The 22074-nt window shown below is 26.4% G+C and overlaps 1 protein-coding gene across 1 annotated transcript; it reads left to right on the forward strand.

Moving 5' to 3' along the window:
* The first annotated feature begins 946 nt into the window (after positions 1-946).
* Positions 947-21795, forward strand: LOC132926431 (DNA damage-binding protein 1-like). Its single transcript, XM_060990786.1, has 20 exons — positions 947-1086; positions 1172-1311; positions 4358-4506; positions 4582-4844; positions 7323-7464; positions 7528-7674; positions 7746-7899; positions 7957-8178; positions 8253-8703; positions 8768-8934; positions 13704-13834; positions 13907-14085; positions 14165-14288; positions 14350-14572; positions 14655-14920; positions 16616-16783; positions 16848-16957; positions 17050-17231; positions 20726-20937; positions 21639-21795. Exons 2-20 carry the CDS (start codon positions 1236-1238, stop codon positions 21735-21737), a joined length of 3465 nt encoding a protein of 1154 aa, XP_060846769.1. The 5' UTR covers positions 947-1086; positions 1172-1235; the 3' UTR covers positions 21738-21795.
* Positions 21796-22074: the final 279 nt, after the last annotated feature.

The raw sequence follows: 22074 nt of genomic DNA on the forward strand, positions 1-22074 counted from the left end.
CTGGTTTAATACTCATTCTGAAGTTGGTATCAGGTTTTTGAATTTCTTCTGTTATTATTTTCAAAATATAATCAAAGGTTTCAGAACTTACACGCGTAAAATTTTTAAATTTAAGCTCGTCATTACGAAGTTCACGTAAAAAACATTGAATTAAGTTACTTGTTGTACGTTTTTCATTTAAAGGATGAATCCACATTCTTTTTGGTTTTTCATGACGTTCAGTTTCCAACAACAAAGACCATAAAATTGGGACGACAACGCCCTCTTCGTCGGAAGACATGTTGGTGACTAAATATGATTTCACTTTTTTGCTTTTTTGGTGTGCTATATATGCTGTTTTATTACGACTAAGTCAACTTGGAGCAAAATTACACAAACTGCTTTAAGCAGTTTTGCTTTTCTAGTGTGCGGTAGGCCTTACACGTCTGGAAATCATACATCATCATTTTGCAAGCCACAGATGTATTATTAGTTATTACCACTGTATTGCTAAATCTTGGTATCTTATTCTATGATAATAAACGAAGTTCATAGCCTCATAGGACTTGGTATTTTAATGGGAATTATAAATTTTACTAGGGAACCTTACAGCCGCTCTGTGCTATTATCTTTTATTAACTAAAAATATTTATACATCGGTAGGAACTAAACAAATACCTATTAAATTTATTTTTATATAATATAAGATGGGTATATTATGTTTATGATATGCGTTGTTAATAATTGATAACACTGGAATTCTCACAAATTCGATCGGAAAACGAGTGTTGACATTTAAGCATGCGCGTTGGACAGTGAACACATTGTTGGCGATCGATAATGCGCGAGCACTGGTGGGTTGGTCGTCCCGGATTTACTCCGCATTCCTATCTGTAGTCTGTACTGCCACCGCCTGTTAACCACTGAACACAGCTCGCACTATCGCAGTAGCATAAGTCATGTTTACTTGCTATGTGCGTTTGGTTTGATATCATGGCATAGTCCGTCCTTTATCTATAAGTGTTCGAACTCTGATCATCCGCCGAAAAAGGAACGTACTCCAAACTTCGTGATACAGATTACGAATAACATAGATAATCACATCTGGTATAATCTTATACATAAATACGCAGCGCATTGTTCTCATAATATGATTGTAAATTGTAATATTTTATTGGTATTTGTGTTTTAGATAAAACGAGTTCATATTGAATTATCAGGTACTGCCATAGCAACAATTGTGAACCAACTCCAAAATGACGGACATAATGAATTCCCAATTCTACACGACCACAATTAAGAAGGCTACAGCTGTCAGTTTCAGTGAATCGGGTACGTCAGTTTGTTCTGAATCTTATTTAGTAATGGGCACTGCCAATTATATCTATTGTCAAATGTAAATCAATAATCCCTGTGAACAATCGAATAATAATTTTATAGACTGAATACTAAAATCTATGAAATAATTATTCGATAGTTTTCATTTGAATAAAGAACTAGATACTATTAAACGTTTAATCAGTTGTTACAACAATGATTTACACCTACAATTCATTGTGTTTGCCGTTTCTATCACACTTACTTTACATTTTGTTTAAAACATTATCAAATATATCACAAACGAGAACTTTAACCCTTAGTTGGTATGTAAGAGTCACAGATATGTATTATAATGTTATCTATTGTAGAATTTTTGTTTTCAATTGCAATGATTTTAAGTCAAAAAATAAAATTGTGAAAATTTCAAGTACTTAAATAAAACACTCACACAACATCCCGCTATTATGCGCATTATATTCTTATTAATAAAAACGAAATTAACTTTATTTTTGTTTTTGAGTATACTGTAGGTAGGTATTGGTTTTATTTATAAAAAAAAATATTTATATTGGTATATATTTAATTATTTTTTGTATTGTATTAAATTAGAAAAAAGGGGGCAAGTGGATATCGCTCTGCGGGAAATGGGACTTTTCGGCGCTGCCGTTTCGACGCTGCCGTATCGGCGATAGATATTTAGATATTTTCGACGCTGCCGTTTCGGCGATAATGACAAAATACATGTTATAATGAAAATAAAGTATAAGAATAAAAAAATAAAAAAATGCACTATAAAATTGCATTTAAATTATATTTATTATAATAACTAAAAAATTGGAAAAAAATTTTTATATTTTATATTTTATTTTTATAGTATTGTTACTTTTGTATTTATTAGTTGTTTAGTTCTGGACGTACTAATTGGCTACTATTACTACTAGCTATGATAAAATTGTTATCGAAGATAACTTGTACATAAGTATGTATGTATGTATGTATGGTGTAATAATAATATAAATAATAATAAAGGATAGTAAATAGGTATATAACGGCAATAATTTACTACTTCCACTACTTCCAAGCAAAAAGGCTAGTGTTTATGAAAAATTATTAAATATGTTAAAAACGCTTGAACCAGATTTAAATCCAGACTCAATTTCTTGTGATTTCGAACTTGCTGCTTTTACAGCTATAAAAGATGCATTCCCAAATGTACAAATATTTGGATGTTATTTTCACTTATGTCAAAACTTTCGATCTAATAAATTAGGTGAGCTACATTTAATATCTCGTTATAAAAATGAACCAGAATTTTGCATACACGTAAAAAGTATTATCGCATTAGCTTTCGTTCCTATATCAGATCTTGATGATGCGCTTTTTTTTTACAAATGTATATAGTTTTTTAATCTATATTATTTTATATCTAAATAACTGACTATAAGTTATATGTGTATTATTTTATACTAAAATCCCAATTCTAATTATTACTATATACTATTATTATACTATTTTTATAGTCATGAATGTCGTTGAACTTGAATTTTATAAAGTTAGTACTTAATAAAAGTACTTTCGCCGATACGGCAGCGCCGAAAAGTCCTAGACCCCACTCTGCGGTATAGTAGAGATGGAGAGTAGGTCACTGACCACCATAATGGATGTGTTAAATTTGAATGCAATGACGGGTATCATTGTATACGAAAAACAATTCTGAACGGAGTTGATTTGTCAGTCATGATAATTATAGATGGATATATTATATTATTACCTATATTTAAATTGTAATATATCGTTATTTTACGCGATTTCGTAAAAAATTAAATTTCATACACTCATAAAATGTTTTGTATATTGATGCTTGAATTTTTTTTTACAGTTACTTATAGGAAAACTTATGGATAACCTTTATTGGATTTTTGAACCTTAAGTATAAATCATATCAATTTTATGAATTTTCAACTTCAAAATTCCTTGCAAATTTTCGCGATTTTGATATATTTCGTAAATATTTGAACTTTAAATGCTTATAAATAAAAATTGTGACTAACGATTTTTGATTTTATTTTACTACGATAAGTTAAACTTATAATAAACCTTGTATTAAATTTTAAAGATTTTTTGGATAGCCAAATTTTTTTTATCGGCATTTTAAGAAAAAAAACTTAAAAAAGTCAAAAATTTCAATTGTCTATAAGTAGCCTAAAAATTTTTTAAATATTTGAAAATTTAATCGTAAATAGATAACCATAATATAAACATTTGGTGAAAATTTCAAGTATTTACAATGATTCGTTTTTTAGTTACAGCAAAATCAAAAAATCAATTTTGTCAAAAAGTGGTTATGCGTAAAAATTCCCGTTTTTTCCGTTATTTTTTCAGGTTTCCCCGACGCTTTTGAAAACTACTGGAAATTTTTACTTTTGACCCCACAAAGTACCAATTAGATGAATTTTCCTATTCAAAGAGGGGCTGAAGTCAAAAATCGAAGCATTATTACTACTCCAAAACGTGATGACAGACACAAAAATAAAAAAAAAAATAAAAAAAAACACACATCATTGTAATATCAATACATTCATCACTCCGTTCAGAATCTAAAATAAATAAGATAATTTATTTTAAATGTGGTCCTAATCCAATTTCAAATCACTATACACATATTTAAAATTTGAGAAAAATATAAAGCAACTAGTGAAAAAATGGTTAAAATATGTAAAATGTAATGACAATCACTACCTATTAATGGAAAGAATATAATAGAAAATATAAACATATACTTCACAAAATAAGTGTTTTTAGTTATTTAAGGAGTGTTTAATAGTTAGCGTTCTGTTTTTTATATAACATAATTAAACCTATCTATAAAAAATAGAATTTAAAACATTTATTCAATTATAAAATAAATATGAAACCATTAATGTTAATATTATATGACTAAATATACGTTATAGTTTTCAGTTCCTTAATATTTTGATATTTTTGTTTCTTTTAAATATATAAGAATAAATTGTATATATATTTTTATTTAATAAGCACATTTTATTTATATATTTAGGATTTTTCATCTCACCAACACAACTCAATCTAATTGTTGCAAAATATAATTGTTTAGAAATATACTTAATTAATGAACATGGTCTTTTATTACTATCAGAAACGGAATTATATGGACAAATTGAAATAATGAAAGTTTTTAGACCTAAAGTATGATGATTAATTAATTAAAAATAAATTACTTTATTAAAATTAATATGATTATTATAATTATTTTATTTTCAGAACCAGTTTACAGATCTTGTATTTGTAGTAACTGCTCAATATAATGCAATGATTTTGGAATTTATTCAGACATCTGATAAAATTGAAATAATAACAAAAGGTCATTGTAATGTATTTGATAATTTTGAGATTTCAACAGGTTTTATGGCCATAGTTGATCCTGATGCCACAATAGTCATGCTAAAATTATTTGAAAGAATGTTTAAAATCATACCATTAGACTATAATGAGGATGAACTTAAACTTAAAGTATATTCTTATATGTAAGTAATGTGCATGCATATACCATTAAATTAATTATTTTATTAATAATGTTTATCTACTTGATTAAAAATTACTCATATTAGATCAGGCACATATACAAAAAAAAATTCGGGGATTGGGTTAAAATATAGCAATACAAATTGTGCCGCAACATAATAAAACAATTTTTTCTTCGTTATTTGAAATTATTTCGCGGGGGCCCCCTCCCTGTAAACGTGCCTGTATTAGATATATAGTCTATTATTATAGGGGTAAATATAAACAGATTAGATAGTCCCTAATAAGGTAATGAAATGGTAATTGAAAATTTCCATCATCTTCCAATAGATGTAATCAGGGCTTGGAACCTTTATGATTTTTTCAGTTTCGGTTTCGGTTCTAATTTGGTTTTTTAAAAAAAAAAATAAGAAAGAATAGTAATTGTGGTTCCGGTTCTTTACCAGTAAATGCCGATATTTACTATTTAGTTATATTTTTTTTTAAAAAGAAAAAAATTGTTTGTTAACATCTTACATCATATTATCTAATATAATACATACATATTATCTAAAATTATAGCTTTCTAAATGGGTTAGTTGTATGTTAACTATTTTGTTTTAAAAACGTCAAAACAAATATAAAAATATAAGGTTTGTTGAATCGTGTTTTAAGAAGTTAAATAATAAATAATGAAAAAAACGTTATTTAATCCGCACTTTATTATTCGATATCTTACAATAAGAATAATTAAACATAAAGATAACATAGGACATCATACCCGCACGTAATGTCTCCGTTTTACGAACGTAAAACATAGCAAATTTGAGTTCGGTGGAATTATTTTTATGTTGTTAGCTATTATTATTATATTATGCTATTAGTCAATTTACCTATTATAACTTTAAGAAATAATCATAACGACAGGTTTTACAAACCGATACCGAGGCGCTAAATAACAATAATTATTACTTATACTAATACCGGTATTTGTAATGAGTGTTTGTCAATGAAAACGACAGCCGTGTAAAATTATAGTAAGCCAAACAATAATTATAGTATTATGTAAACTTTTCTCAAAATCTACAACACATAATTTTGGATTGAATTTAATTGATAATTTTGATTCACAAATATCAATTAAATCTTTTAGAGCTCTTTCATAGGCAACAGATTCTTTACTTGGTAAAAGAAAAAAAAACTAATGGCATATAATGTTCATTATTTACTGTATGAATCGTAAATAGTTGGTAAAAATATTTAGGGCAGTAAGAAAAGGTCCCATCCATAAATATTTTTTCTTGACAACAGATGAACTTTAAGTTAGTTACCGTTGAAAACGCTGTTATATTATTTTCAAAATCATTTATTAATAATAGTTTTTCATTTCTATTTGCAACACACATTATTAATTCCCGAGTTTCTCGCAAATTCTTTGATAATTTTGGTGTAGATTTTCGTCTTGCTTCTATATAAATTTTGTCGTATATTTTATATGTCTACAGTTTTGAGATCATTTGTTGATTTTTGAGTAAATATTTGCTTGCTAATTAATTTTAATGGCTTTTCTATTAAATCATCCATACCTTTTCTTTTAACTTGATTTGATATAATTTGTCGTTGAACGTTTTTAGGAGGAAGATGATTGTATTCAGTTTCTTCTTTTAATATTGTAGTTTCAACCTCGTCGACATACAATTTAGCGTTACAAGTTTTTTCTGTACACAGCTACTTACGTTCATTTTTAGTAAGATCTTTACATGAAAATTTATAACTTTTATAAAGAATTAATTCTTTCCCATGTTCACTCAAAATTACTTTCATTATAATATTATACGGAATTGCTATTGCTATAGACTATTTCACGTCAATGAATTTATATGAACAACGACACGATACTGATAATTTGGAAAACAGTAAAATAATTTGTTAATTTCATATATTATTATTATATTATCTAATTTTTATTGGCCGATATTCCGATTTGACCAGTTAATTTATCGCATGTTGATAGATAACGTATATGCACAAATGCGCGTCCACGGTTTAAAACGTCGCGATTTTAAATCGTCCGTGTGTACCTATTAAAAATGTAGACGAGCGCGTTCGAATCGCCTAGTGGCTAGTGTGTAATAGGATTATTTTTTAACTTCAGTATCGCCGGCGCAATTAATATATAATCATTTTTGGACCTCAATATCGACCGGCGCAGTTGATGTATAAACTTTTTAAACCCCATAATTTTTTTCTTCCTTACCTATGATTTCTGGCGCAATTGACATATGTCCTTTTTAATTTCGGTTCCAAGCCTTGGGTGTAATATCATGGAGTTCATGAGAAATATTGATCTGATAAAGGGAGAAATATGACTCAGATGTTTTATATCAAGGCTTATTTGTTAGTTATTTTAAAACCAATGCTATATATTAACAGTGAAATACGCTTGAAATTAAGCTTATTGGTGTTTATGATATATATTAAGTCCTATATTACAATTTTAGAACAGAAGACACAAATGTTCAAGATATTGGTTTTATACATGGTTTTACTAATCCTACTTTTATTGCTATTCACGAGAATACCATGGGTCGATTTATTAAAATAAAAGAATATATTTCTTTTGATACGATGAAACATGTAAAGGTAATTATTTTTTTTAATTTTCTTCTAAGTTTTTATTAAAGTTCAATTGTATATATTCTCTAGGGTTTAAAGGCTTTTAAATTAACTGATAAAGAATCTTCAATGGTCATTCCTGTTCCTGCACCTCTAAATGGTGCTATTATTGTTGGTGGAAGTTCAATTATATATATTGATAGCTCTGATGATATTACTCTTCTTCCCTTAAACCAGGTAAATTATTCCAAACTAAAAATAATATATTATATACATTTACATATTTTTTAAATGTGATATATTTTCAGAAAATTGATATTGTATGTTATACTAGAGTTGATTTGGAAGGAACTAGATATTTACTTGGAGACCAATCGGGATGTTTGCTTATGCTATTTTTAAAGTGTGAAAAAACATCAATCGGAAAACTTAAAGTTTCAGATTTAAATATACGTAGTTTTGGTTGGTTAAAAATTATATTAATATTATGGAATAACAATATAACAAATGTATTTTCAGGAGAAATTAGTATACCTACATCACTTACATATTTGGATAACAAAGTAGTTTTTGTTGCATCTAAATATGGTGACTCTCAACTCATTAAATTGCATTATGAATTGAATAAAACTGGTTCGCATATAACAGTATTAGATCGATTTCTTAATTTAGGACCAATTGTTGACATGTGCTTAGTTGATACTAACCAACGTGGTTATGATCAAATTGTTACTTGTTCAGGTATGTTTAGTACTGTTTATTTCAAAAGAATGATATACAAGTAATTTTTTTTATTTTATATTATTAATTTAAAGGGGCATATAAAGATGGATCACTTAGAATTATAGACAATGGAGTAGAGATTCAACAGAGAGCCGAAATTGATTTGCTTGGAATTAAAGGAATTTGGACTTTAAGTTTTAATACTAAAAGTGATTTAGACGATACATTAGTATTATCTTTTGTTTGGCATAGTAAAGTTTTAGACTGTAAAAATGAAGAGTTTGAAGAAATATGTATTGAAGGTTTTGAAACTGAGTTACAAACATTTTACTGTGGTAAAACATTAAATAATAAGATGGTTCAAATAACATCTGCTAGTGTTCGATTAATTTGTATGGAGTCAAAAAAATTAATAAGTGAATGGAAAATCCCAGATTTCAAAAATATTAATGCTGTATCATGTAATGGCCAACAAGCGATTTGTGCTTCAGGAAAGGATCTATATTACGTATATATTGGATCACGAAACGTCTCTCAAAATAAGTATAAAATATTTATAAAGATATTTAATAATTTGTATAAATTTTCTCTTGTAACATGTTAATAGGCATATTACATTAAAACAAGAAGTATCCTGTCTCGATATTTGTTTATTTAAAAACAAGTTTGAAAAAAATATCACTTTGCTTGCTATTGGCTTCTGGAGAGATGTATCAATAAAAATATTTAAACTTCCAGATTTTATAGAACTTGTTAATGAACTTTTATTTGAAGGTAAGCAATAAATAACAATCGTTAATATACATGAAGATTAATTTGCATTAAATTAGTAAAAACTATATACAATGTTTTTTATTTAAATGAGTGATAACTATATTAAAATAAAAATGTGTTAGCTTATAAAAACCTATAAAGTAAAACTATATACAGAATGACAGTTTACTAAAGGGTGGTCCTTATTTATAGAGGTAAGAAAAAAATATTTATTATTTAGGAACCCCCCACTTTTTCATTAGCATAAGAAAATAATTTTAGTCTTGACTACTCACTCCCTTCCCGTGCCCCCGGAGGGTTGGAAAATAGCCAACAAGGATAGTTTTGTTATTTTTTCGATCTAACTAAATAAATATGATACTTAGCGAAAAAATGTATAGAACTTAAATTGTAGAACGTAGAAATTTCAATAAAAAATGTAAGTATATTATTTATTGTAAGTCTATTATTTTCAATGATAAGTAATAAAGAACAACATTTTTAATTTTTTTGACCAAATTGATAATTTTTAGTTATTCAAATATATTTGTTGGACAAATAGAGTTATAAAAAAATGTTTGAATAAAAATTATATAAAACTATATTTCCTAACAAAATGTTTATATGTAAAATGTTCATTGCCCATTGGATCCTTCATATCATTGTTGGAATCAGATTTATTAAATATTATAAATATTATGATAAAAAAATAGTAATTTGCCGTATTAGTATAAATGTACTTAAGATTATTTGATCTTGGGGTTCTCCTAGAATCACTATACGTATTGTACATATATACCAATAGGGCTTTTCCCTTAATAGTTTCATCAAACTATTATCTTTCATGTCTCTTACCACTTGATCTAACGCCAGGTTAAATAATACTGGGGACAGTGTGTCTCCTTGTCTTAAATCTGTTTTAACTTCAAAGCCTTTGGACATTACATTCATACAACAGATTTGACACATCGTATTTTCATCTTTTTTTGTATTTTTCTTATTAATTATACCAGTTTTAAGGGGATTTAAAAATTCTTAAATATCGTCCAAAGTTATTCCCTGTTTATACTTACCAAATGTTTCCTTGAAATCCATAAATAACATGTATGGGTTTTTATCGATCTCGTAGAATTTTTCCATTATTTAGCGTAGTACTTTATCACTTGTCGATTTACTTTTCGTGAATCCGCGTTGGTAGTAACCAATTACATTTATTACAGTATATATTTCAAGTTTATGTAGGATGGTAGTAGTGAGTATTTTGTAAATAGAGTCAAGTTGGCTGATTCATTTATAATTTTCTGCTCTTGATTCGTCACCTTTTTTGAAGATTGGAGATATGATGACCATTTCCCAATTATTCTCGATCTGATCACTTATCTACACTTCTGCAATGAGGCACTTCATCTTTTTTAAGATTTTTTCCTCTCCTAACTTTAAAAGTTCTGAGTTAATATTATCCTCACCAGGAATTTTATTATTTTTTAATGCAATTATGATTTACTCAATTTCTTCTAACTTTGTTTCTTTAACTTCGGGTTCAACAGTATCTCTTCTTATTTCTTCGTTAGGTAAGTAGTGATTGTTTTAATAAAATCTGTGTTATTTAGTAGTTTTTTAAAATAGTTCTTGAAGTTATTGACTGTCTTTCTGGGTCAGATAACAAATTGTTTTAGTCATCTTATATTATTGAAGACTGTGCTTTGAAGCCATCTTTAATTGAATTACATTTTTCGAAGAACAATCTTGAGTTCTTCTTATTTATCTCCATTGCTTTAATACTTTTCTTTTCAGAGACATTTTTGATGTCTGATTATTTTGTTAGTTATTGCTGTTGTTTAAGTGTAATCATCTATATTGACTTGTGTCGGATTTTGTATCATAATATGTCTCTGTTTGTCAACTATACCCTAACATTGTTTATTAAACCATGGGTTTTTTGTTTATTTTTACAATTCTCAAGTTTTCTACTGCTTTTGTCACCGACTTCTTTATTTTTGTCCACATACTTATATTCTCACCATCGTTTTGACACCTGTTTATATTAAGTGTCTTTAATAAAGCTGTCCTATACGCTTTAACCTCATGAGAATCTTTAATTTTGTCTTTATCTAATTTAGCTATACTATTCAGTTGTTTTTTATTCCTCCATTTCATGGATAATGTCAACGCGAAATTTGAAATCACTAAGTAGTAGTTAGAGTCTCTGAATGTTCTAACATTTTTTTATGCTTGTTTGAAATGTCTTTTCTATGATAACGTGGTAAATTAAGATTTTAGTTTTATCGTCTGGCAAGGTCCAGGTATGTTTATAAATATTTTTTCTGGGGAAGTATGTGCTACTGATTATAAGATTTTTTGGTCGCAAAGTCTATTAAGAGGACATAGTATCCGTACGTGTTGTCTTCGTTTTACATACGTGTGACATAGCAAATTTTCGTTCACCAGTTTTAATATTATGCTGTTAGTTTTGATAGAGTGAACTGGCCTATTATAAAATTTAAAAGCAGAGTATATTTTAACATACAAAGTAAGTGGCATTCATGCTACCTAGTGAAAAATTAGTGCCACTTTGTGGTTATTGAATGTGGCTTGTATCCCATGGCCCATGCGGTCATGCCTCAAGTCCCGCAGCACATAAATATTATTATTTCCTTATGGCGTACAGTGTCACCTAGTCAACAATTCTTAATATATGCTCTGTTTAAAAAGTGAGATTATTAGCCAGGGCCTCACGTACTACGTAGCCTTTTCTTGATATTATTATTTTTAAGTAAGTTATGATCTTTTTGAAACTGTACATTTTAAAATGATCATAACTTACTTAAAAATAACAATATCAATAAAACGCCACGTGGGGTCCTGGATCTTACCTTTAAATTTTATAATAAGTCAGTTTACTCAAACCTAACTACATCACAATATTAAAACTGGCGAATGGAAATTTGTTTTGTCGCACGTGTGTAAAACGGAGATAACACGTGCGAGTTCTACGTCCTCTTAATTTCATACCATAGTTATTAGATGTGTTGTCTAAGCTTTCGTGTTCATTTTTTCTCGAAAGATATCTTTTTTACCCATTCGCACATTCAAGTCTCCAACTATTATCCTTATGCAATTCTTTGGCGGAGAGTTGAAAGTTTTTCTAGATAATCGTAAAACAGATTTTTCCTCTTAATTTTTCTCCTCTGTTAATGCATAGCAGTTATACTCATATAATTATTATAATTATAATCATATTAGATTTTCGTCCTATTATTTGAGTAAGACTGATCCGTTCATTAATTACTACAAAAGATTTGACGTATAGCATTATATCTCTTTATCAATAAAATCTACTTCTTTCTCATATTTGTTATTTTGCGTGTTACCATAAAATAAATTGGTGTCATTAGATTTTATAGTTCCATTGCCACTCCAGTATACTTCTTGTATAGCTACAAAAGGTATTTTGTATGTTTTTACTTCTTCGGTGACATTTTTGAGTGCACTGGGCTCAGGGCCGTATTTAATAATTTGGTGCCCCCGGGCATATAATTTATACCACCTCTCCCACAACTAACACTATTCGTATAATATTAATATTAAACTAATTATTTCATCCATGATCAGGATTCTTTAATATTAAAGTCTAACTTATCAATTAATAAATAAACAGAAATAGACAGGCAAGTAGGTCATCTTCGAGCTTACTCCCAGTCGATTTTACTTGACGCACCATATCGTCAAACTTGCAAAGATGTGTTTCCATGGATTCACCATAAACGTACTTAATCGTTAAGATCCTCTTCAGTACTAATCATCGATTTGTGACACCTTTACGCTCAAACGTAGCTGCTAATTTTCCCCAAATTTCTTTAGAATTTTTACCTTTTTTAACATACTCTAAGTGAGTATCTGCGATACACTGTACGATCAAGGAAAAACAAATACTGTCTTTCTTTTTCCATTGCAAGACCAGTGGTGTCAGTAAGTGGGTACAATACAATGACTTACTTGTTTTTCTCGAAGTAATATTGTCATACGGAACCTCCAGTTATCATAACCAGTTCCCGAAAATTGACTTATTCCATACTTCTCTTCTTTTAACGACATGTTCACAGCACACTGAACTTATTGTTTTCTTTATTAACTATCTCGTGTAAATGGAAAAACACGTGGCTGGGCCCATAACCTGTGAAGGTTTCAATAAAGAAAAACCAAAAGCTACGTGCTGTTATAGCAAAGGCATAAGGAAAACTGTATTGTATTGATAATAATAATAATAATGTATAATAAAGGTAAACTCAATTTGCCAACTTAACATAATCTACTTTATCGTATAGCCAAAGAATAAAATAAGTTAATAAATTTTAATTAGTTTAATATGAGACATTTATATCCATTAAACTTTTGTTTTTCAGTTATTTAATGTAACTCATAAATTATCATAATACTGTTCTCAAGTATCTATGTCCTTTTTATATAATTTATATTCGTTTATGGTTGAACCACTGTATACACAAAGCTGACTCCACGTGGTGGTGGAAATTTGGCCTCGGACAGTCGGATCTAAATCATTTCGATGCGCGTGGCAATCGCCTCTCTCGTGGCACGGAGTATATATTAGAACAGAGAGAATGTTACGTGTGTTATCTTTATAAAATCTAAAATATTATTTTTTATAAAAATAATTACAAGAAATATTATAAATTAACCACAAAATAATATACCTTATGATGGTTGATGTTATATTTTAAAGTTGTTTTCGAGGACTATATTTTTATTTAAATTATTATTTTATTCTTTAGGAATTGTTCCTCGATCAATATCCTTTGTAACATTAGAAAATATGCACTACTTATTTTGTGCATTGGGAAATGGAAGTTTATTTTATTTTGACTTAAATGTTAAAACTGGTATGTTATGTAAAAAACGGAAGGTAAATATTAATAATATAAATTTATCTTTTACGTTAATGATCAATGTAAACTCTTTAATATTTTTATTCTAGATTGAACTTGGTAATCAACCAGCTTTAATCAAAAAGTGTAAAACTACATCAAGTATTTTTATATGTTCGGATTACCCAGTTACAATTCATTCTTCTAATAAAAAACTGGTTTTTTCTAAAGTTAATTCAATAAAAGTTAATAATATATGTATGATCAATACGGCTATTTATACCAATTGGTAAAGAAACTTAACTGTTACTAACAATTAAATTATTTCATTAAATTATTTAATTAAATTTATTTGTTTTAAAATAAAGTTTGATTCTGGCAACAGATACCTCTGTTATAATTGGTATTATTGATTTGGGGAAAAAATATCATGTGCGTACTATTCCCCTAGGGGAATCCCCTCGGCGAATCGCATACCAAGAATCAAGCAAGGTATTATTAATCAGAATTATTTTCATAATCTTATATCTTTATTTAATTTTTGTTTTTTTAGACATTTGGCATAATAACTATCAAAAAATATAATAAAATTGAAATTAGAAATGGTTATATTCATCCTAGTGCTAGTACTAGTACACAGAATATTTCTAGTGCAATAGGAAATCGTATTGTAATTGATCAACTATTGACAAGCAGATGTAAAAGAAGAAAATTCAATTACAATCCAGAATTAGAAGTTAGTAATATGATTATATTACATCAAGATACTTTTGAAAGTAAGTGATTTTATTTTAAAATAAAACAAATAAATACATTATATTCATTTTATAATACTTGAAAAAAATTAAAAAATTATAGTTTTACATGTATATCAATTATATCCCAAAGAATATGCACTAAGCATACTATCAACTAAATTGGGAGATGATCCAATCACATATTATATACTGGGAACCGCTCTTATGACAAGGCAATCACAAGATCCTATAGAGGGACGAATTATTGTTTTCCATTATGATTCTTCTTTATCAGAACTGACACATATTTCTGAAAAAGTTGTTGATGGAGGATGTTTTAGTATGGTTACGTTTCATGACATGCTTGTAGCTACAGTTAATTCTTCAGTAAGTTAAATAATATATACTTAGATCTATTTAAATTTATATGACATTTTATTTTTATGTGTTTAATTTTAAGTAATATTTTAAAATTATAATGGATCTTATAAGTATCTGTATGTAGATGAATATATGTACGTGTTTCTAATTTTTGTTGCCTACCACAAAGGTGACAAGGATCTTAACAAACTATGCCTTTTTTAAAATTATTATACAACATATTTTTTTTATTTGTTGGTTTCAATATGAGCTATCTTTGAGGAACTTGGTACTAAAGTTTTAAGCCTTAACAACAAAATGTCATGATAAATTTTTAAATTTTCAACTACAAAATCACTTGCAAATTTTCATGAATTTGTCAATACATGAACTTCAAACGCTCATAAAAAATGAATGCGACTTTCTAGTAAATCTTTTTTTTATTATAAGTAAAAAAATAACAATGAACCTTATTTTCAATTTTTAATTCTTAGAGATTGTTATGACACATCAACTACACAATAATTTGTAAATGTATGCCTTAACCTAAAACGCATATGTCAATTATTGTGAATATATATTTTTGATATTTTTTATCAATTAAAAAATATCAAAAATATATATCAAATGAACAATATATAATTAATCATGTATTAAATGTTTAAGTATTTTTATACAAAGAATTTTTTTTTGACATTTATAAAAAAAAATTAGAAAATTAGAAATGTTTATTAATAGCCTTAAAAGATTCATAATATTTTGAAATTTTTACTATCTTTAAGAAATACTAACACACTTTTAGAGTGAACATTTCAAGTACCTACTGTTATTATTTATTCGTTTTTGAGTTAAACTTAAAAAACGAATTTGTTAAATCATGTTTTTCTTTAAGTTTTTGTTTGTTTTCTAAATTATATTTTAAAAATACAGTTAAATTCTTCATTTTATCTCCTAAAAGCATAAATTAGATCTAATTTGTTGTCAATAATCACTCAAAATTTAAAATCTCAGCATTTTTTTTATATATTTATCATGTATGTACATTGTACACTACACATATATACACAAAATAACACACATAAGTTTATAATCAATACGTTCGCTCAACTCAAATTTAAAATGTAATAATAAAAGGAATTTTTACATACCACCAGTATTTGAAAAAATCGATTTTGTTTTTTGAATGTTGATAAAAACATTAAATCATAGATACTTAAAATATTTACTAAATGTTTGTTTGCATTTTTTCTATATAAAATATGATTTTTAAAATATTTAAAATTTAGACGCTGCTTACGAGATTATAAATAATAATGTATTATTAATGATAATATTGCTTAGACATAGGTACTAGCCTGATTTTGTGTTTTGTTTTTTTTATGAAGAGAACTTATACAGGGAAATTAGGAGAAGCTCATAGCTATAAATCTTTATTTTGCAGTAACATTAGCAATTTTAAAACATGGCAACATACAACTGTTATATTGCACACTGTCATTTATAAGAGAGACATAACAACTCATGTATTAATCATTTATATAATATAAATAAATTATATAGAAAGCTAAAGATTTATTTTATTTTATTTATTTGGTTTTTTTTTAATAGAAATAAATAAATACCTTAATGTTTTTTTCCTTTACACAAGAGTCCCCCCAAGATTAAAATCTAACACTGACCATTATATGTTAACTTGATTATTTAAATATACTGTACTTTTAGATAAACTCATATAGCTGGACTTCTGAAAAAAAATTAGTTCTTCAGTGCACACAAAATAATAACAGTATATCTCAACATATTAAAACTAATGGAAACTATATTCTTTGTGGTGATTTAATGAAATCATTAGCATTATTTACCAAAAGTGGTGAAATCAATTTGGAAAAGGTAATTTTAACTATTTTGTGTTTATTAATAAAAAATTGTATTTTATTTTTTATTCTATGTATAGATAGTTTCAGACGATTGTCTTAAATGGCCATCTGCCATAGAGATTATTGATGATGAATTATTTATAGGAGCAGAAAACGATAAAAACTTATATATTTTTTATAAATCCAGGTATTTCAAACTATTAAATTATGGTTATATATTTATGTTAATAAAAAGTATTAAAAAATAATAATTATTTTTTTAATTTTTTTGTTATTTAGTAATTTAGATTCTGATAATTTACAATCTAAAAGTTTTCAAGCAATTGGTCGATTCCACTTGGGTGATTTGGTAAATATCTTTAGACATGGTTCATTAGTTATGAAACAATTTGAAGATACATATGAAACTAAGTTGTCAATTAAAGGAAGTATTATTTATGGCACAGTTAGTGGAGCTCTTGGTTTGTAAAAATATTATGATACAATTTATGTATATATATTTTTAATTTTATTTCCACCTTAATACTTTATACACATTAAAATAATCATTTAACTTAAAACCTGATAAATACATAATAAAAATACTACGCTTAATAAAACAAAAATAGTATGCTTTGAATTACCATTAAAAGTTTGTTAAAATAAATCTATTATTAAATTTGGTTATAAACCAAAGAATATAAAAAACTTATTAGAACAGTATATTTATAGTTTAGACTCAAAGAAGTTACGTAATTATTAAATAATGTCTTTGAAGATCTATTGTCATAAGCCATTTATCAAATAACTACATGGGGCACTGATGATATTATGAATTTAATTGAAACTAAATATCAATAATAGTAGAAGAATAAAAAATAGTTTGGTTATCAAGAATACCAAAAACATTATTAAAGAATATTTCATAAAGTTAAAGCTTATGACTTTATATTTGCCAACATATTACATGTATTAATCACTATTATATCTCAGTGTATATTTATATAATTCTAAATAATAAATAAATTATTTATAAAATGAGCATATTTTTTATTACTTTTAGTTACTGAAAAGAGTGATGAATGTTTTGAAATTTCAATTATGTATATATGTGTATTTTTTATTTCTGAAAATACTTTATACTGTAGAAATCATCTATGTCGAGAAAAATTTCTAGTAAAAATTGAGTCTAGAAATACTTTGGGGGGTTGATAGCATACATTTTTAATACTTTCTAAAATAATAAGGAAAATGTATATCCAAATATTTGTTCAAATTTTAATTTATTGTTAAAATAATTGTTTGCTAACCATGGTTACCAAAAAGTTATACTGCCTCAAGTCAGAGTTATTTTTCCTAGTATACAATGATTTATAATCAAATTCAATTTTAACACATCTATTACAGTGATCTACTCAATTATAAAGTACAATCAACAAATACTAATTAGTAATTACTGAAAAGTAGAGAAGTTACACAATTGATTTAATTTCATGCCTTTAATTAGTGTTGATTGCCACTATTGACAGCTATTTGCCTAGACAATCTATTAGCCTTATTATTATTATTATCAAGACATGCACTGCTTAAAATGTTTTCATTAGTAAAAAATTCATAATATGTGTTTCCACGAAAAAATAATGTTACCAAATTCATTATGTTTACTTAGTAATTAAACAGCTTTTTTACCTGTTTTCCATTATATTTTTATTTTCGTCCATCTTTTATTTTATTTTTCTAACCTTGTAATAGGTTTAGAAGTTGCTTTGCTTAATTCCTTCATAATCTTTCTTAGATGTCAAAACAAATAATGGTCTGACATTCAAAGTATTTTAATTCTATGTATTTTTTAAGTATTTTCTTGTTGGACTGTTGTAAGAAATCTGTGAATACAGATGAAAATCCCATAATGGAAATTTTTATTCAATTTTTTTTTTAGATTTGTATATTTTCCATTTTAAACTATCATTGTTCATGCAACTTTATTATTATAATTTTATTTTTCATAAAACAGGATGGTCATAATTCCAGCAGTATAGGTGTGTTTTTTATTGTTTGCAGGCAATCTGCTCGATGTTGGTTGTTTTGTATTGTCTCAGTGAATTTAGTCTTGTGATTTATGTGAGTGTTTCATGTTTTGTTTTACATGGTACCCAATTATTTTATTAGGATTTGCTACCTATTATAATAAACTTGTATAACTTTTCTTATAATTGGTACATATCTGTACCATATTAATTATATTGTTATTCTGTTTAGTTGTATAGGTAATTGTATAAAACATTATAGTTTAATAAGTAATGAGTAGGGCCCGGATTTAAATGCCCTTAATACACAAATATGCTCTAAAAATAATAATCAAAAATGCTCTATAATATTATTTTGAACAATTTAGTAATTGATAAATAAGGTATAATTATTATTTTATTAAAAAAATAACTGAAATTTTTTAGAAATTGACTTATTGCAGTGATGATGTTGACACGTATATCTTTTGTGGTTCTATTATTAATTCTAAACATACATTTACCCGATAAACCATTCAATAAAAACAACTTAAATATCAAGAAAACAATTTATTCTTTAGATAATTTTTTTAATAGACCAAATGTGTATAGTATATTGAACAAATATGGATTATAACTAGAGCGCAGATTTTTATGCTCTAAAGTCTAAATAGTATCGAAATATGGCGCAGTAAAAATCATGAAAGTATGCAATAAATATGCAGTCAGAATCATGAAAATATGTAAAAATATGCAGTCAAAATCATGAAAATATGTAAAAAAATATACAAGAATTTTTTATTTATTTCAAATTATTAAATATTTTTAAAGAATGAAAACGAACATTCGACGTCAACCGAAGTTATTGGGGCATATTTGAAGCAATTTAGTATTATCGGGTCTTGATAAAAATCTTCGAGCTGAACGGCATACGAACTACGACAAACGATGTAATCGAGTGCCGGGTCCTAGTGATATACCGATTACGTTTACGTCGTAATCGATTATTTATCTTATAAATTATTATTTAGTGACTATAAAATTTAGTTTTAATTTTTCTACTTGACAAAATATTATTTTATACATTTTTTTAAATTTTTGCTTCAATATGCAATAAATTTTGAATTTTGCCAAAATATGCTATAACATTTAAATATGCAGAAATATGCAAAAAAAATTTTCACCATTAGTTTCAAATTATGATATTCGTAGAGATAACTGACAAAAATCCAAAAATAATAAAAGAAAAAAATATGCAATTGCATAGATATCCGCGCTCTAATTATAACTAACAAAATGACCCGATAATGATAAATTGATAAACAATGCTCTAAAAATGAAAGATATATCCAAAAAAATACATAGTAAAGGTTTTAGCTTTGAAGCACCCGTTATATGAAACGGATTATGTGCTTCGAAAGCAATAAACATTGCATAAGATCAGCCGAAAAAATACACATTGCATTGAAATCTGGGTCCTCTAGTAGGTAATGAGTTATAATTAATCAGTGATTATTTGTAATTGATTTTGAATATTATGTATTAATTATTCTACTAGCCAGTAAATATAATTGGTTAATATTATTGGTGTTAAATGCAACTTATAATTTGACATTTAAATTATTAACCTTCTTGCTTTAAGTTAGTATTATATCAGTATTCACCATACACATCATCACCTGTTTAGATACTATTTTCTAGTTTATTATTGGAATTTAAATAAATATGTTATTCAATTGTAGAACAATAATCTGTATGTTATTGTTGATGTCACTACAATCTTATAATGTATATATATTTTTAGATTTCATAATTAATCAGTATATTTTTAATGTTATTTTAAAGCTTACTATTTTGGTTTCTCAAGGCATGATTTTTATTTTATTTTGTAGAAAATTAGGCAAATATTTATTTGATATTGCCTTAGTTATTTTTATAAATTGTATAGTTGTAATTATTCATTATAATAGGATTTATTACAAATATGGATCCAAAACTGTGTGGCTTCCTGTCAGATTTTCAAAATAGTTTAACTACTGTTGTTAACAAATTGGAAAAATTGCCCGATCATCATCAAATACAATTTACAAAATCTAATAAAGGATTTTTAGATGGAAATTTGTTTAAAAAATTTTTGAAATTGTCCATTTCAAACAAGAAGTCAGTTATCCGAGAACTAACGGTAATTGTAATATTTTTTATTATGCAATTATTGAATTCTTAATAGTTTTCTCAAAAAAGTGTTTCTAAATAATTAAATATTTAATAAGTAATTTACAGACTTGTTTACAACACATTTAATGATATATATCTTAATTAGTGACCTTTATGAATGTTATTCTAAAAAAAATCCAGATTCATACCTAACCGACCATTTTATATTAACAAACATCCTTAACAAAAAACCATAACCAAAATTACATCCACTTCATTTTAGAGCCACTATGATTTATATACTATACATTTTTAGTGATTCTAAATTACAGTAAAGTACTAACTAATGTTTCCTAATTTTTCAAAAATAATATTTTGTTCTTTTATTTATCTACCTTTGGAATCATTATATTTTATACTGTACTCTAAAGTTATATTATAAAATAGTTAATAATACAATTTCTAAAAAAAATGTTTTTGATTGTTGTAAATAATTATTCTATACTTGAATTTTAAAAAGTATATAAAACTATAAAAGTAATTAAATACTATTTTGCATTACATAAGTACTCGTATTGTACATGTGTTATCTTAAAGTGAACTATTTGTTTATGTATTGATAGAACTCAGTTCTGTAACTGTGTTCGCAGTACCTACTACCCAGTACTTACCTATTTTATCTTTAATTGTTATAAAGTGTAATAGTTAATATGTAGATATCTTTTTTAGGAATCGTATAATTGTGAATTCCAGACAATTTTTGAAGGTTCAGAAGTTGGTATTAAAGATGTAACTAGACTCATTGGAGATTTAACTAAGATATACTAATGAATACTAAAATCTATCTTAAGAGATTTTAATACTCTGGAATTTACTCCTGATATGGTGTGTTTTAATATTATTATATAACTAATATCCTTATGGATTTTTTTATTCATTATATAATTATAACATTTAATATATTTAGTTATTTTAAAATTATGTAGCGAATTATTTTTTTTTTGACTTCTTTTTATTACTGAGAAAATGTATATTTAATTATTAATTTATTGTACCATCTATAAATATTGTTATTTCAGATTCAAAGTACTTAGTAAAAAATATTTTTTATTTAGTACAAAAAGATATTTAAATAGAGTATCATTGAACATTTTTGGTCAATCAA

The sequence above is a fragment of the Rhopalosiphum padi genome, chromosome 3 (assembly GCF_020882245.1).
Source record: "Rhopalosiphum padi isolate XX-2018 chromosome 3, ASM2088224v1, whole genome shotgun sequence".
NCBI lineage: Eukaryota > Metazoa > Arthropoda > Insecta > Hemiptera > Aphididae > Rhopalosiphum > Rhopalosiphum padi.